Source organism: Triticum dicoccoides, chromosome 7B (assembly GCF_002162155.2).
Source record: "Triticum dicoccoides isolate Atlit2015 ecotype Zavitan chromosome 7B, WEW_v2.0, whole genome shotgun sequence".
NCBI lineage: Eukaryota > Viridiplantae > Streptophyta > Magnoliopsida > Poales > Poaceae > Triticum > Triticum dicoccoides.
This window is the reverse complement of record NC_041393.1, coordinates 389,659,433-389,677,091: the sequence shown is the minus strand read 5'-3', so window position 1 is coordinate 389,677,091 and position 17,659 is coordinate 389,659,433. Positions and strand designations below refer to the sequence as shown.

Genomic DNA, 17,659 nt, shown 5'->3' with positions numbered 1-17,659 from the left:
CGTTTTTAACACTACATTAATGTTAAAAACGTTCTTATATTATGGGACGAAGGAAGTAGTATTTAGGAACGGAGGGAGTAGAATATTAGGTTGGTGGCATTTTACTAAAAAGGGTGCGTGCTAGTTTAGTAAATTTAAATGGCAAGCTTTTGCTTGCTGTAAGCAGGTCCGTAGACAAATTAGACAAGAAATATTTTAGGCCACGTGTTGTTTTCATGGCAAAACCACCCAATGCGCTCGACCCATCAAACATGTTGGTTATGATGGCCAACATGTATAAGAAAAAAGTTGTCGCCAAAAATTGGTAGGAGGAGCTAACATACAATGGATACGAGGCAGAGCGTCGCGGCGGTGGTGAAGCCGTCGTTCCCCACCGATAGCGGTGCCCCGGCCACGGCGTCGTTCCGTCTCCGCAATGGCAGCCTCAACTCGGTTCGCCTCCGCCGGGTGTTCGACCTGTTCGACAAGAACGGCGACGGTCAGATCACGGTCGACGAGCTGGCGCAGGCGCTGGATTCGCTCGGGCTCGTCGCCGACCGCGAGGGCCTGGCCTCCACCGTGGGCGCATACGTCCCCGAGGGCGCGGCGGGGCTTCGGTTCCAGGACTTCGAGTGCCTCCATCGTGAGCTGGGTGACGCGCTCTTCGGCGCGCTGGACGACGTGCCCGAGGATGACGAGGCCGGCGCGGGCGGGGACGAGGAGGAGATGAGGGAGGCGTTCAAGGTGTTCGACGTGGACGGCGACGGCTTCATCTCGGCAACCGAGCTGCAGGAGGTGCTCAAGAAGCTGGGCCTCCCAGAGGGCGGCAGCCTCGCCACCGTGCGCCAGATGATTTGCAACGTCGACCGTAACAGCGACGGCCGCGTCGACTTTGGGGAGTTCAAGTGCATGATGAAGGGGATCACGGTGTGGGGCGCGTGACCATCGAAACCAATCGTGTCCGATCGCACGCTGCAACAAACCGCGCATCGTCTCGTTCATGGGTGGCGATCAGAATCGGTTTCCGTCGATCAAGTACACCATCTTAAATTGGTTGCTATGTACATGTGCCTATATCTTTTATTCATGTGCCCTTCACTAATTAGTTAGTTTAGTGGTGCTCGCCAGGATAATCATTCTTATCTTCCAATTATGGGCAATTTATATGTCTAAATTGTACCATGAGATGAGACCAAGGAAAACATTTTCGGCGAAGGCCCACAAAGGGAAAATGTGATTATGTGTACATGCACATATAAACCCTTCTCCGAAAATTACCAAAATTCATACTTGTGAGTTTTAGAAATTACACAAGAAAATTAATCCATGTATTTATAAATGTTCGTAAGAAATTATGATAATTTATGACCCATGAGGAAATCACAAACAAGTCATTTTATGATTTCCCCAGAGGATGCAAATGCTCATATTATTACTTTTCAGTAATTTAAGAGTGAATTTCTATTTGTCCTCTACATGCATGATATTTTTCATAATTTTGCAAGACGTATGGATCTACAGTTCTACACTACGTTTCTAAAGTTGGGTCAACATATCAAAACTCTAAAAACCTACTATCAGCTACAAAGAGCTATTTTTCGACAATGTTGAGTAATTTCAAAAACCTCATCGTCGTAAATACCAAACATCCGCCATAGATACAGATAATTTACGCATCATGAATGCAAGATAATTACATCTAGAATACCATCATATGATAGATATAGGTTCAGGAGAGAGGAGGATACGAGATGAGAGGAGCGGGACAATAGGCGTCAAGAGGATTGGTGTGGCAATGAGGAGCGGCGTAGGCGTGACGAGGAGGCATGTCACGAGGAGGAGCGCCGCCAATAGGAGGCTAGGGAGGTTGACGAGGAACCAGGGCCGGCCCTGATGGGAGGGGAGGGACGGCCGCCCGATGACAGGTCCTAGCTATTACTGACGGTGATCTTCAGAGAAAGATGAATAACAAGTGGTTTTCAAGGCCGAATTCTAGAGGATTTCATTTCAGATCTAGAGGAACTAGTTAGGGTTTGGCTGGCCGGAACACGGCGGCTTTAGGGAAAAGTCTGATTACATCCAGAATGTCCCTCTCCACAAGCCGGAGGAGGGGTTAAAAATAAGTTCAGCAAGGAAAGGTAGACAGCGACAGGTTGACGAGTTACAGTGACTATGTCACAATTCAAAAGTAAAAAAGGGCGCATGTATCTCAGCCGTCCATCTGGAGATCTGCGGTGTCTGAGCCAGTTGTCGTTGGATTGCAGATCGACGGTCCACCCTTGCTCGGAGAACTGAAACAGTACTTTGGCTAATCTCGCTATTGTCTTGACTGCTACAGTCCTGACAATTCCCCCGGATAGAGAACAGACTTGCCCTCAAGGCCAGAAACTGGGGAAAAAATCTGGATAAAAGCTGCATCTTCCCAAGTGGCATTCTCCACTGGTAGATTGAGCCATTTGATGTGGCACTATACCACAGGAATACTAAACTCTTGGTATCAATTTCCACTCCGGGACAGCTTCAGGTTGGATTAAGATAGTGCCTTGTGCATCCAACAGTGGGAGCTCAGGATTTGGTATGGCCTCAGGGCCTATGTGCTTCTTCAGCTGACTGGCATGGAATGTTGGGTGGAGTTGGCAGTCTGTTGGTAGCAGTAGTTTGTATGCAACTGCCCCTACTTTCTCCAATACTCTGAAGGGCCCATAATACTTGGAGTGTAACTTTAGGTGTTTGTGGATGCTCAAGCTTGTGTGTCTGTAGGGCCGTATCTTGACATATACCATGTCTCCCACCTCCAAGTGTATTGGGGATATAACTATTGGGTATGACCCGCCCAGGAGGGGCCGGGTCACACCACTGGCGGTTCATAACAAGAAGTCCCATGAAGATGTTGAAGATGGCGGTTCACGAAGCAAGCTTACTGAAGGCCCAAGACCCGCAGGAGACTTGAGGCCCACGGGCGTAAACCGCCATATGTTAACTTGTATGTTAAGGAAAGTGTAGTTCTGTCACCGAGCCGGACAAATTGTGTATGAGCCGGCCGGGACTTTGTAAGCCGTCGGGTATCAGCCTGTGTATATAAAGGGGTGACCCAGCGGCGATTTAGGGCAAAAAACAACAAGTTGAGAACTAGGTCAAGCGTATTCGCTCCCTAGTAATCGAAACCCAAACAATCCAGCCTAAAGCAGGAGTACGCCTTTACCTCGTCGCGAGGGGCCGAACCTGGGTAAACTTTTTGTGTCCCTCGCCCCGTTTTAACCCCTTCAAGCTAACCTTGTAGCGATGGCTCCACACCTAAGTCCTCATGCTAGGGCATCTGTCGTGACAATTCCACGACAGTTGGCACCCACCGTAGGGCCAGCGCATGGTGGTTTCGAGTTCTCAGCTTCGCAGGGTTTGAGGAATACGCTGTGGGCCGGATGACTAAGAGTCGTCGCGGCAAGCTCTACATCGATGACGAGGGTTGGGGCCCCGAGGCCGGCTCAATTGAGTACCGGTACTGGGTCCCCTTTGGCAGAATCCATGTCTTCATTGGCAAGATTGGTGAGTCAGAAGCTGAGCCAGACATCTGCACCGACATCGTCGAGACGGCTCGGCGCGCGCGGACCGCCAAGGTTCAAGCCGCCTCGAAGCATGTCTTTGTTGGCTTCGTTCACGGAGTAGAGCTGGAAGGAGGATCTGAATCTGGTGGTGAGACGGTTGTCTACTCAGGCGACAAGTCCTCGACTGGTGAGACCAATTCCATCTATCAGGTTCAGGATGGCAGGCTTGGGGGCTGTTTCGATGGTGACAGTATTTCGGACCCCTTCGAGATGCCAAAGCGGGTCACTATCTTCATGGCCGGTACACAACCAGGGCAGAATTCTTCAACTGCAGCAGCAATGATCTTCGGGTCAGCACAGCCGGGGCAGGAGGCCCTGTGCGCCCGCTGGCCCAAGTTTTATCTGATCTATTGGATGCCCTGGCAACATTGTTGCCAGGGGCAGCACAGCCGGGGCAGGAGGCCCTGTGCGCCCGCTGGCCCAAGTTTTATCTGATCTATTGGATGCCCTGGCAACATTGTTAACGGCGAGGTAAATCCGGCGAACCAAACTCATCATAATGCGGATGTTGCAAAGTTACGTGACGAGATAGCCCAAGCCAAGGAGGATCTAAATACTGGGAACACCCGGATGGCAACGGAGCGAGCCGCCTTGCAGAGGGAGACAGAATGGCTACAAGTAGAGAGCTTTCGTCTAAGCTTGGACTGGGACGCATCAAACAATGTCTTTAACAGAAGGCATGTGAGTCGGTTACCCCCGGTTTACGATGCGAGAAACCTTTTCAACACGCCTGGGGCAGGAACCAGTAACCCGCCTAGTGTGGATCGAGCCATTGAGGCGCTGGCGGCTGGAGAACCGGTTCAGCCACGTGCTACAGACCCCCCACGTTTGAACTTGGCCCCTCCCCAGCTGTTCCGACACCCCTGGGTCATTTTTCTAATCCTTTGGATAACATGATAGCTGCGGCTACTCGACAGGTGGCTCTCCCGGTCCAGGAGGAGTCGCCAGCGGCGATGGAAATACGGAGAGCCGGAGAACTTCTTGAGACGGTTATGGCTCAACAGGCGGCTTATTCATATAATCACGATCGTCTCCATTCAACACCCAGTCCAAGCCGGAGTTATAGCAGGCATATTGAAGAACCGGTCGTTTCAAGCAGTGAACAATACCGCAATCAGCCTCGTAGGCCTGACCCACCGCGTGCTGGTAATGATGCTCAGGCTGTGGTGGACCAGGGCACAGCGCGGCGTGAGGTGGATCTGGCAACTCAGCTGGCGGCTCAGCAGCAATCTCTGGTTTATCCGTCGACGTCTATGGAAGCAGGAGCAACTTCTAGAACCTTGGTGTGCCGTGTCTAGTGCCGGCTCTACGTAACAAGAGCTTACCTAAGGATTTCAAGGGGCCCCGTAAGGTGCCTAATTACATGGCGGATCAGCCCCCAGAGGCTTGGATTGACAGCTACGAGATGGCTATGGAGATGCTGGATGTTAGTGATGCTGCATGTGCTAAGTATTTCACCATGATGTTGGATGGGCCAGCTCATACTTGGTTGAAAAGCCTGCCCGCTAACTCCATTGGGTCATGGGCGGAGCTGAAAAGATAATTTATACAAAATTTTAAAGACACGTGCAAGCAGCCTATGTCAATTCTGGATCTGGATTCCTGCGTTCAAGGTGAAGGTGAATCAACAACCAATTGGGTGTGCCGGATCTCAGCTGTTATGCACTCATCAGACAGTATCAATGCCAGTTCAGCAGTCCTGATGTTAGAGAAGAATTGTCGCTTTCTTCCCCTTAAGCAGAAATTGGGCGTCTTAAGCATAATTGCAATAATATGGGGGAGCTCATGACAGCTCTCGTCAAGTATGCCAACTCTGATAGCACAAAGGACCCTGAGTCTAATGAGGAGAAGACTGGGAAGGGGAAGAAGAGTGGCAATGCAAAGGGACAACATAGCACGGCGGGTCAAGGTGGTAACGGTAAACGTAAGGTGGATGATGGTTTAGACTCTGTGGCTAACACCAACACGCGGAATAATAACCAGCATCGTAAGGGGAAAACACAGGCGCACCGGTTTGGAGGGCCGAAGTTCAACCTTGAGGCCATGATGAATCAGCCTTGTCCGAAGCACGGGACCCAGGATAAGCCGGCCAGTCGTCTGTGGAAAGATTGCTTCATCATGAGGGAGTATAGAAGCTCTAACTTTTTTCAGAATAGTCATGGCCCGCACGACGGTTCAGGTTTTGGCTCTCACGGACTTGGCTTTGGAGGTGGCAGCTCAAGCTCTGGCTTTCAAGGCCAAGGTAATCACGGTGGCTTTAATCAGCAATCTTGCCAAGGGAATCAATAGCAGCAGTCTGGTTATCAGAGTAATCCAAAGCAGCTGAATGGTAATCAGTATCATGTGTTCACCATAAGCCTGTGCAAGCAAGATCAGAAAATCCATAAGCGAGCGGTGAACTCTGTTGAGCCGACGGTGCCTCGCTATTTAAGGTGGTCTGAGCAGCCTATTGTACGGAGTCGTGAGGATCACTCGCCCCGGGTTGCCAATCCAGGACAGTTGGCACTAGTGGTTGCTCCATAGGTAGGAGGATAAGCTTACGAAGGTGCTCATGGATGGGGGCAGCAGTGTTAATATCCTTTACTATGAGACTTTTCATCGTATGAATTTGACTCGCAAAGATCTTAACGCGTCTTCTACTATTTTCCATGGGGTGGTGCCTGGTAAGTCGGCGTATCCAATGGGTAAAATAACATTGGAGGTGGCCTTTGGTGATGATCATGATTCAAGAGCCGAGAAATTGACCTTTGAAGTGGTAAAGCTCAAAAGTATGTACCATGCTTTGTTTGGGCGGCCGGCTTACGCCAAGTTTATGGCACGGTCGTGCTATGTTTATTTGCAGCTTAAGATGCCGGGTCATAAGGGCACCATCATGGTGCATGGTGATATAAAGATTGCTCTGGATTGTGAAGAAGGTGATGCTGTGTATGCTGAGTTGGCTTGTGCTACAGAGGAGTTGAAGTTTTATAAAGACAATGTTGACCTGGCAGATATGACGCCTTTGAAGAAGCCAACTATAGAAAATAACCCCATGTTGGAGTTTAAGTCGGCAGACGAAACTAAGTTGGTCAATTTTGTGCCTGGCGACTCATCCAAGCAGTTCAGCATCAGTGCTAATATGGATCCAAAAAAGGAAAGCGCGCTCATCGAGTTCATCCGTGAGAACCGGGACATCTTTGCATGGAAACCTTCTGACATGCCAGGTGTACCGAGGGAACTCACTAAGCACACTCTTAATGTGGATCCCAAGTTTAAGCCGGTTAAACAATTTCTTTGTCGTTTTAATGAAGAGAGGCGTAAGGCCATTGGTGAAGAAGTGGACCGACTCTTGGCGGCAGGGTTCATCATTGAAGTTTTTCATCCTGAGTGGTTGGCTAACTCGGTGCTGGTACTTAAGAAAAACTCCACTTGGCGTATGTGTGTGGATTATACAGACCTTAATAAGGCATGTCCGGCTGATCCTTTTGCTCTCCCTCGTATTGATTAGATTATTGATGCTACGGCAAGCTGTGAGCGTTTGAGTTTTTTGGATGCTTATTCTGGTTATCATCATATCAAGATGGCAGTTAAGGACCAGGAGAAGACATCTTTCATCACTCCCTTTGGAGCCTTCTGCTATGTGTCTATGCCTTTTGGGCTCAAGAGTGGCCAGGCGACTTACCAACGGCGCGTTCAAAATTGCCTTCACGATCACATTGGGCGCAATGTTCACGCTTATGTGGATGATATTGTTGTGAAGTCCAGAAAGAAGGAAACTTTGATTGATGATCTAAAAGAGACCTTTGACAATCTCTGGATCTATAAAATGATGCTTAACCCGGCCAAGTGTGTCTTTGGCATACCAGCAGGCAAGTTATTGGGTTTTCTGGTTTCTGAGCAGGGCATTGAAGCTAACCCGAAGAAGATCAAAGCTATCACTTCTTTGGCTAAGCCAGCATGTATCAATGATGTCCAGCGTTTGGCGGGTCGTATTGTGGCCTTGAGTCGGTTTATAATCCGCCTGGGAGAGAAGGCCATCCCTTTGTATCAAATGATGAAAAAGACAGATGACTTCGTCTAGAGTGATGCTGCTAATGAGGCGTTTGAGGCACTTAAGAAATAGCTGGCTGAGCTGCCGGTTCTTGCAGCTCCTATTGAGAAGGAGCTGTTGCTTTTATATGAGGCTGCAAACAACAAAGATGTTAGTGTGGCGGTTGTGGTTGAAAGGAAGGAGTCAGGCAAGGAGTATCCAGTTCAAAGGCCAGTTTATTATGTCAATGAGGTGCTCATTGAAAATAAGCAGAGATACCCACATTGGTAGAAATTGGTTTATGGCGTGTTCATGGCCAGTCGCAAGTTGAAGCAATATTTCCTTGGTCATCCTATCATTGTGGTTAGTTCTGCTCCATCGGGGGTTATTATTCAAAACAGAGAAGCCGCAGGTCGGGTAGCTAAGTGGGCCATTGAGCTTGGACCCCATGGTTTGAAGTATGTGCCTCAGACGGCTATAAAATCCCAGGCACTTATGGATTTCAGCAATGGTTGGACAGGGCTGCAGATAACTGAGCATAAGCCGGACAATACATATTGGACTATTCATTTTGATGGTCCAGGCAATTGGAAGGCTCGGGGGCTGGAGTTATATTGACTTCCCCGCGAGGTGATAAATTTGGTTATGTTCTAAGGTTGATGTTCCCTTGTACTAACAATGCAGCTGAGTATGAAGCCTTTCTCCATGGTTTTCGGATGGCTAAAGAGATGAATCTAAGACGAGTACGATGCTTTGGCAACTCAAGTTTGGTGGCTCAGCAAGTGCCAGGAACTTGGGATTCAAAGGGTCCACTCATGGCGGCTTATCGTCGAGAGGTTGATGCTATTGCTGGTCATTTCAAAGGTTATCAAGTGGAGCATGTTGATCGAAGGAAAAATGAGGCTGCTGGTGCTTTAAGCCGGCTGGGATCTCAGCATAAGCCGGTCCCCCCTAATGTTTTCCTTAATGTTTTGCATAACCCATCAGTAAAGTTGACTACAGAGGAGGACTTGGCAGTTCTTGACACGGAGGCACAGTTGGTGGCGGCTCTCCATGTTATCCCTGATTGTACTATTTCATATTTGGCTTATATGACCCGGGGTGAGTTACTTGAGGATGAAACCTTGGCCAAGCAAATAACCCGGTGGTCTAAGTCGATGACTATTGTCAATGGTGAACTCCATATTTGCAGTGTTACAGGAGTGTTTCAACGATGCATTTCTCCTAAGGAGGGCCGTGAAATTCTAAGGAAGATTCATGAAGGAGATTGCGGTCATCATGCCGGCTCTAAGTCTCTGGTTGCTAAGGCTTTTCGTCATGGGTTTTATTGGCTGACGGCTCATGTGGATGCTGAAGATCTGGTCAATATATGTGACGGCTGTCAGAAATTTTCACGACAAGCTCATGTGTTGGATCAAGAATTGAGGATGATTCCAGTTACTTGGTTGTTTGTGGTCTGGGGGCTGGATATGGTCGGGCCTTTCGAAAGGTCTAAGGATAAAAAGACTCATCTCCTGGTAGCTGTTGACAAGTTTACAAAGTGGTTTGAAACTGAGCCGGTCAGCAAATGTCATGCAGCCATGGCGGTTTAATTCATCAAAAAGGTGATCTTTCATTTTGGATACCCTCATAGCATCATTACTAATAATGGTACTAATCTTTCTAAGGGTGCAATGAAAGAATTTTGTCAACAAGAGCATATCTGGCTTGATATATCATCAGTGCCTCACCCCTAGTCTAATGGTCAAGTTGAACGAGCTAATAAAGAAATCTTGAGAGGTATCAAGCCCCGGCTTATGGTTCCTTTGCAGAGGACACTGGGTTGTTGGGTGCAAGAATTGCCTTCAGTGCTTTGGACTATCGATACCACCCCCAATAGATCTACGGGTTACACGTCTTTCTTCATGGTTTACAGAGCAGAGGTGGTTCTCCCTAGTGACATATGTCATGACTCGCCTCGTGTGGTGGCTTATGTTGAAGCTGATAATGATAAAGCACATCAGGATGCTATTGACATGTTGGATGAAGAGCGTGACCTTGCGACGGCTTGTTCGGCAATTTACCAGCAAGATCTGTGTCGTTATCACAGTCGCCGGGTTAAAACCAGAACTTTTCAAGAAGGAGATTTGGTGCTCCGGCTCATCTAGGATCAAACTGACATGCACAAGCTATCCCCACCTTGGGAAATACCGTTTGTGGTCAGCAAAAATCTGAACAATAGGTCATACTACCTTATCGATGTTCGAGACCACAAGGACTCACGCACGTCGGAGGAAGAGACCCACCGGCCGTGGAATATTGCTCGTCTTCGGCCTTATTATACCTGAGCCCCCGGCTCTTGTGATGTACATACTTTTATCAGTGTATATATTATGATTAGTATAATAAAGCCGGCATCCCTGATGATTCAGGGCCTCTATCGTCTCTGAGAATCTGAGTCTTTATTTACTTCATAAGGTCACTTGGGGGCTTCCTGCTCATTGAGCATAGCTATGACCATTTTGATTCGGCTTGTACGCCTTGGTTACAAATACTTGGGGGCTTCCTGCTCATTGAGCATAGCTATGACTACCCTTCTGATCCATCTTGTATGCCTGGGTCACAATATTACTTGGGGGTTTTTTGTTAAATGAACAAAAGTTTTGTTGTCCCTCGTAATAGGCTTGGACGCCAGGTGTATTCACCAAAAATCTGGGTTATCCTGCCTTTGTATGCCTGCCACTCCGACCAGGTAATCCTGGAATGACTCACCGTACTTTTGACAGTTAATCTTTTTAAGACCCTGAACTTGTCAAAGTTAAAACAACAATTTGGTCATGTGAGGCACGGCATATAGGTTTGAATTAAGGAGCAACTCAGGGGTTGTGCAGCCCTTGAATAGCACTTGATGTTGAGGCTTGGCAGCCTTTGAATGCCTTGATCTCATATTTTCTTTTTACCTTTGAATATTTTTGATGATTTTCATTTATGCCATATTGATATATGGTTGAAATTCGATTCAAGCCATGATGCTTGGATCTTTATTTGATAAACATCTGGTGTTTTGTTAACCCGGCCTGGCTTTGGATGTTAAGTCGCCAGTGTATGATGATCATATCTATAGAGTCCTGTACTCTCAAATTTTGGGGATGTTACCCTTTGCTAACTAAGGTGTTGTAAGTCGGCATCGTGAATAAATTACACAGAGTGTTGCGCTCTGTATTGGGGACTATTTCCCTAACTGCACATGGCCTTGTAAGCCGGCAATACACATAAGTATCACTGGTATGATATTTATTTTGGGATAATTATATGAGGTTTTTGATAAACCGGCCCTGGTCATGGACGTCAGTCACCAGTGGCTTGTTATGTGGGACTTTTTGACCCGCCTTGGGGTAAACCGCCAAGGTACTTGTGCTCTGTTTGTATGCAGGGTTTATGACAATATGCTTAGGCAAAATTTATAATGAATATGAGCATTAACATTGGATCATCAAAGAAGATCAAAATAGCTCATCAAGTGTTATGAAGATCAAACATGCACGATGGCATGACAGATAATTGTTTAAAGCTAGCCTATTACAAGGCAGTAGACGGCCCAAAAGAATATGTGTTTTTGCACAATATCTTAGCTGGCAAATGCTAAGCCGGCCTATGGCTTACTGGTCTTGGCCTTGGCGAGTTGAGGGTTGTGGGTCATCCAGCACCGGTTCATCCTCCTCCTCTTCACCCATTGGCTGAAAGTCAGAGGTTGCCAAGTTGATCACAGTCAAAGCTCTAAATACAGCTTTATCACTAATAAGTGTTGACAGGTCAATTTCAGGGGCAAAAGTGTGCTTACGGATTGGAGGAGTAAGGTCCTGTGAATCATGAATTGGTGCCTTGACCTTCTTGTTGTCAGCGTCGTAAACCGGCAGATAATGTGACAGATTGGTATCTTCAGCCAGCTTGCTTGCTAGAGGACGCATTTCCCTTGCTATTGAAGTGAAGTCCTCTGCGCTGAAAGGAGACCCGTCCTCTTTCACGCTAGGGCAATCGTTAGCCAAATCTGCTGGCTCAAGATCTACTTGCCATGCTTTGGCCCGGGTTAGCGCGGTGAGTGCACCGGCTCTTGCAACTGATTTCTTCAGTTCCTCGATCCGCAGGGGCAGCACAGACAACTTCTTTAATGTGTCCTTAATGAGAGTTGGCGGTTGTCTCTAATGAGTGGTTGTGCAAATGGCTCGTTGTGCGCTAGTATATAGTTGCTCTACAAGGGTGTAGGCGGCTTTTAGCTTCTTGCGCATATCTGAGCCGAGGTGGGCGATCCTGGAGCCTATATCAATGAATAAATCTATAAGCCGGATGAAATATTCTAGCAATGCTTTGGTAATATCAACTTAAGATGAAGATACTTACCGAAGATGGCAGCAATCATGGCATTGACTTGATGTTTTAAACCGGCGAGCTCTTCAGCCACCGGCTTAAGAGCTGCTTCGGCATCCTCTGCTCTTTTCAACAGAGCTGATTTCTCTGTCTCCCAGCCTGCTTGGTCAGCCTTGAAGTATTTCTTCAGCTTTTCTATCTCCGCCAAGGCGGTGGTCAGTTCCGTTTTAGCCTTGGAGGTTCAGATTGCTGAGACTTGATGTTTTCTTGAAGATCAGCGACTTGGGAGTCTTTGACAGTGAGTTCAGCCTGCAGGATATAAACAATAGCCGGGTTAAAGTCATCTTATTTAAAAGTCACAAGCACAATACAAGTATTTTACTTGGCACTTGGGGGCTAATGCATATTGCTCTTTTTTAAAGATAGTTTTATGATGACCCGGTTAAGATATGGTGGCTATAGCCGGTTCATGGGGGCTATATGCTTGAATTTTATGGACACATATGATAATGAGACCTGGCATATCTTGACAGATTAAGCCGGCCCTTGAGGGCTACAGTTGGAAAATTGGCTCATTAATATTCGAAGTCCCGGCTCATCTTGGCAGATTAAGCCGGCCCTTGGGGGCTACATGTGCAAAGTTGAAGTACTATTGGAAGTCCCGGTTTATCTTGAAAATATAAACCGGCCCTTGGGGGCTACTGGATTTGATCTACAATGTTATGCTAAGTCTACAGCACATTCTATTCTATCATGTCCAGTAAACTTGGTGGCTAATGGAAGTGTATTCGTATGAAGAGAGTTGTAGTGTTTACCTCAAAGCGTTCCTTCATCAAGTTTACTAAGCCGGCTTCAAAGTCACGGCTTGTGTATAGGCGGTTCAAGTACCCAGAGTGGATCTCTTGGGCACTGAAGTGGGCATAGCTTTCCAGATTGGCTGACCACTTGCCTTTGTCAGCAATAGAAATTTCCTCTTTCGCGTTGTGCTTTGACAAGATAGTAGGGTTGCCTGGCTCTGTATAACCATGCCCAGTGATGGTAACATCGTCAGCTTTTTCTTCAGCCGGCTTGATAGGGCTTGGCGGCTTAATGGGGCTTGGCAGATTGGTAGTGGCTGGATCAACATCCATATGGTCCATGTAAATATTGTGATCGACCAGTGGCAGTTCATCAACTGTGGCTTCAGGGGCTTGATGGGGGGTCTCTGCTGACTGATGCTCCGCCTCAGAAGGGTTTTCAGTATTTTTTGTCACCTTCATCTTCTTAATGGGCTTTTTCATAGCCCTGCGAATGAAGCACAAGAGGACGTTAGTACAACAATTGAGTATATAATTAAAAGTAAAGACTTGACAGTTTTACCCAGGCAACGGTTTGAAGGCCGGGACATGAGTCCCCGTTGAGTCGCCAGAGGAAGAATCAGACGTTCCCTGATAATTGAATCGGAAGGATTAAGAGGTTGTCGAAAACTGGCCCTGGGATAAGTTAAGTCGGAGTTTGTTGATACCTCTGGACGACGCTTGCGGGGAGCTGGAGTGTTTGGTAAGCCAGAGGAAAGGATCCTGCTTCCGCTGTTCCTGGTTGTGCGTCGAGCTTCATTTTGCTGCTTCTTCAAAATAAAGTGGGGATCCAAATAAGCTAAAGGATGAGAAAACTTACTTTCCGGCTTGCTTGGCGAGTTTTCTATTTTTGCATAGATTCTGAGCCAGAGGAAAGAAGAATTACCTCTTCGTCACCTGCACGGCTGGCTTCGGCTTCCTCCTGATAACAGTCATTGTTAATGAGATGTATAAAAAATGAGCCAAGAGAGTCAAGTTCTACCTCTGACTCATCGTCATCGCCATCATCGTCCAAGTTTAACTCGGAGGGATTGGTCTTCTTCTTGGCAGGCCTTTTGGTGGCCTTGGTTTTGGTCCGAGTCTGCTTGGCTGGCTTATCGTGTGGCTTCTTCTTCCAAAATGGAGAATTGGCCTGTCGAGGACAGATGGTCATAAGTGGATAGTATTACTGAAAGCATGATTTAAATTGGAAGCAGTGTGTAACAGTTACACTTGGTGGCTTGTTGAAGGTGAAGTAAGGACTAAGTCCGGTTTTACTGCATTCGGCCCAGGTTTCGTTCAATAAAGTTTTAGTGGCTTCAGTGATTTCTGCGTCAGATAGTTGAATTTTGCGGTGGCATTGGGGATCTATCAAGTCACCGGTGTACTCGCACATTAAGCCGGGACGACGGCTTAAGGGCAATATCCTCCAGGAGACCCAACACCAAACAAGGTCGATGCCAGTTAAGCCATTAGCCATGAAGGCTCCGAGCTTTGAAAAAGTAGGCGCATAGTTGGCCCGTTCCTTCGTGCTAATCTGAAGTGGGAGTGGATGTGTGTTGCTAAGCCGGTGGTCACCATAACCCGACAGAGGATTCTCGTCTCCTGGAGATGTGTTTTGGCAATAGAACAAAGTCAGGTTCCAGTCCTTGGGATGACTGGGCGGCTTGGCATAGGGGAAGTTGGCTTCTTTCCTCTTTTGAATTGAAACTCCACCGAGTTCCAAACTGGGCCCATCAGTAAACTCTGTCTGACGGTTTAAGTAATATAACTCTCTGAACAGTTCAACAGTTGGTTCTTCTTGAAGATAAGCTTCACAGAAGACTTGGAAGTTGCAAATATTGGAAACAGAATTTGGCCCAATGTCTTAAGGGTGAAGTTGGAAAAGGTGCAGCACATCCCAGATGAACTTTGAGCCGGGCGGGGTAAAGCCCCGGATCATTTGGTCAGTGAAAACAATTACTTCTCCTTCCTTGGGCTCGGGAGGATTTTCAAGGCCTAGGACCCTCCAGTGGATGTCCTCTTTCTTGGCTAAGGCGCCAGTTGTAGCAAAGTTGTTTAAGTCTTCCTCGGTGACTCAGGATGGTACCCAGTTGCATGCAATGAATGTCTTAGTCATTGTTGATGATCTGAAAAGAAAATTTTGCCGGTTTAAAGATTATATTGTTAAACCTGCCATTGGTTGAAGAGTAAGAATGATAAAGCACGCAGTGTGTTAAGCTGGAGAATAGCATTGGGGTTATGAAGACGAACTATTGGCGGCTTAAGAGGGGACTAATGGTACCTGGCGGGTTACGGTTTATAAGTTAAGCCGCTCAAACAGTTATCAATTTTCAAATCTGTGGATGGAAAAAATGCTAAGTATTGGACAAACAGCTTTCACACACCGATGCTATAATTTTGGATCTACGGCAGTTCAAATAATGGGAAAATTTCTAAACCTAAGTTGCAGCGGCTAAGCAGTTCATGTGTCCAGATGGGATCTCTCACGTAGAGGAGGTGTTCAAATATCAAAAATTAGTACTAAACCTAATGCCGCACAGGAGGAGCACTAAGGTCGGATCAAAACCACAAAGGACAGTGACGAACTAAGAGGAACGGAGATGAACTCCGAAGAACTCAAGAAAACCCTAATGGGATCTATGGTGAGGAAAGGAGAAAAGCGTATCGGGGCTGTTGAGTAGTGGAGGCACGCAGACGAACTCTGGTACGCGCAGGTTGATGCAGCGGCCGAGGTTGAGGCAGTAGTGAAGGTCGACGGCGGCGGTGGAGCTCGGGCACTGAAGGAGTCAGGAGGAAGAGGACGAAGACGTGGAGGCAAAGGGTGGAAAGTGAAAGGAACCCCTAGCCCTATTTATAAGGTAGAAAGGATAACTAGCATGCGCGGGAATCGAGGAGGCTGAAAAATGGATATGTGATAGCACAGACACCTTGATTTTTGGAGGTTCACTAAAAGTGATGACATATCAAGATTTGAGCCTCGTGTGATATTAATGTGAGGTGACGTCGCGGCGGCTTACCGCGATTCTGCGAGCTGACGTCACGGCGGGTAATAAGATTGGACTGACAAGGAAGGATTTTTTCTAAGTGTTGAAGATTGATATGAACAAGTTCACATCAACCTGGGGCCTAATGTTGGGGATATAACTATTGGGTATGACCCGCCCAGGAGGGGCCGGGTCACACCACCGGCGATTCATAACAAGAAGGCCCATGAAGATGTTGAAGATGGCAGTTCACGAAGCAAGCTTACTGAAGGCCCAAGACCCGGAGGAGACTTGAGGCCCAGGGCGTAAACCGCCATATGTTAACTTGTATGTTAATGAAAGTGTAGTTCTGCCACCGAGTCGGGCATGTTGTGTATGAGCCGGCCGGGACTCTGTAAGCTGCCAGGCATCAGCCTGTGTATATAAAGGGTGACCCGGCAGTGGTTTAGGGCAAGAAACAACAAGTCGAGAACTAGGTCAAGCGTATTCGCTCCCTAGTAATCGAAACCCAAACAATCCAGCCTAAAGCAGGAGTAGGCCTTTACCTCGTTGCGAGGGGCCGAACCTGGGTAAACTTTCTGTGTCCCTCGCCCCGTTTTAATCCCTTCAAGCTAACCTCGTAGCGATGGCTCCACACCTAAGTCCTCATGCTAGGGCATCTGCCGTGACAATTCCACGACAGTTGGCACCCACCATGGGGCCAGCGCATGGTGGTTTCAAGTTATCAGCTTCGCAGGGCTTGAGGAATACGCTGTGGGCCGGATGACTAAGAGTCGTCATGGCAAGCTCTACATTGATGACGAGGGTTGGGGCCCCGAGGCCGTCTCAATTGAGTACGGGTACCGGGTCCCCTTTGGCAGAATCCATGTCTTCATTGGCAAGATTGGTGAGTCAGAAGCTGAGCCGGACATCTGCACCGACATCGTCGAGACGGCTCGGCGCGCGCGGCCCACCAAGGTTCAAGCCGCCTCGAAGCATGTCTTTGGTGGCTTTGTTCACGGAGCAAAGCTGGAAGGAGGATCTGAATCTGGTGGTGAGACGGTTGTCTACTCAGGCGACGAGTCCTCGACTGGTGAGACCAATTACATCTATCAGTTTCAGGATGGCAGGCTTGGGGGCTGTTCCGATGGGGACAGTATTTCAGACCCCTACAAGCCGCCAAAGCGGGTCACTATCTTCATGGCCGGTACACAACCAGGGCAGAATTCTTCAACTGCAGCAGCAATGATCTCCGGGTCAGCACGACCGGGGAAGGAGGCCCTGTGCACCCATCGGCCCAAGTTTTATCGGATCTATTGGATGCCCTGGCAACATTGTTAACGGCGGAGGTAAACCCGGCGAACCAAACTCATCATAATGCGGATGTTGCAAAGTTACGTGACGAGATAGCCCAAGCCAAGGAGGATCTAAATGCTGAGAACACCCGGATGGCAACGGAGCGAGCCGCTTTGCAGAGGGAGGCAGAACGGCTACAAGTAGAGAGCTTTCGCCTAAGCTTGGACTGGGACGCATCAAACAATGTCTTTAACAGAAGGCGTGTGAGTCGGTTACCCCCGGTTTACGATGCGAGGAAGCTTTTCAACACGCCTGGGGCAGGAACCAGTAACCTGCCTGGTGTGGATCGAGCCATTGAGGCGCCGGCGGCTGGAGAACTGGTTCAGCCACGTGCTAATCGTATTCGCTCCATGGTAATCGAAACCCAAGCAATACAACCTAAAGCAGGAGTAGGCCTTTACCTCGTTGCGAGGGGCCGAACCTGAGTAAACTCTCTGTGTCCCTCGTCCCATTTTAACCCCTTCAAGCTAACCTCGTAGCGATGGATCCACACCTAAGTCCTCATGCCAGGGCATCTGTCGTGACAATTCCACGACAAAGTGCCTATCGGATCTTTTCCTATCTGCAAAGAATTTCATTCTTTCTTGT

The 17,659-nt window shown here is 47.9% G+C and overlaps 1 protein-coding gene across 1 annotated transcript; it reads left to right on the top strand.

The window, feature by feature from the left end:
• The first annotated feature begins 314 nt into the window (after positions 1 to 314).
• On the top strand, positions 315 to 1,334 carry LOC119341284 (probable calcium-binding protein CML32). The gene has a single exon (XM_037613164.1). The coding sequence runs from the start codon at positions 325 to 327 to the stop codon at positions 919 to 921; it is 597 nt and encodes a 198-aa protein (XP_037469061.1). The 5' UTR covers positions 315 to 324; the 3' UTR covers positions 922 to 1,334.
• The last annotated feature ends 16,325 nt before the right edge of the window (positions 1,335 to 17,659 follow it).

Excerpts from the sequence above, each read along its gene's own strand:
- LOC119341284 (XM_037613164.1), top strand. The coding sequence starts at position 325 with ATGGATACGAGGCAGAGCGTCGCGGCGGTGGTGAAGCCGTCGTTCCCC.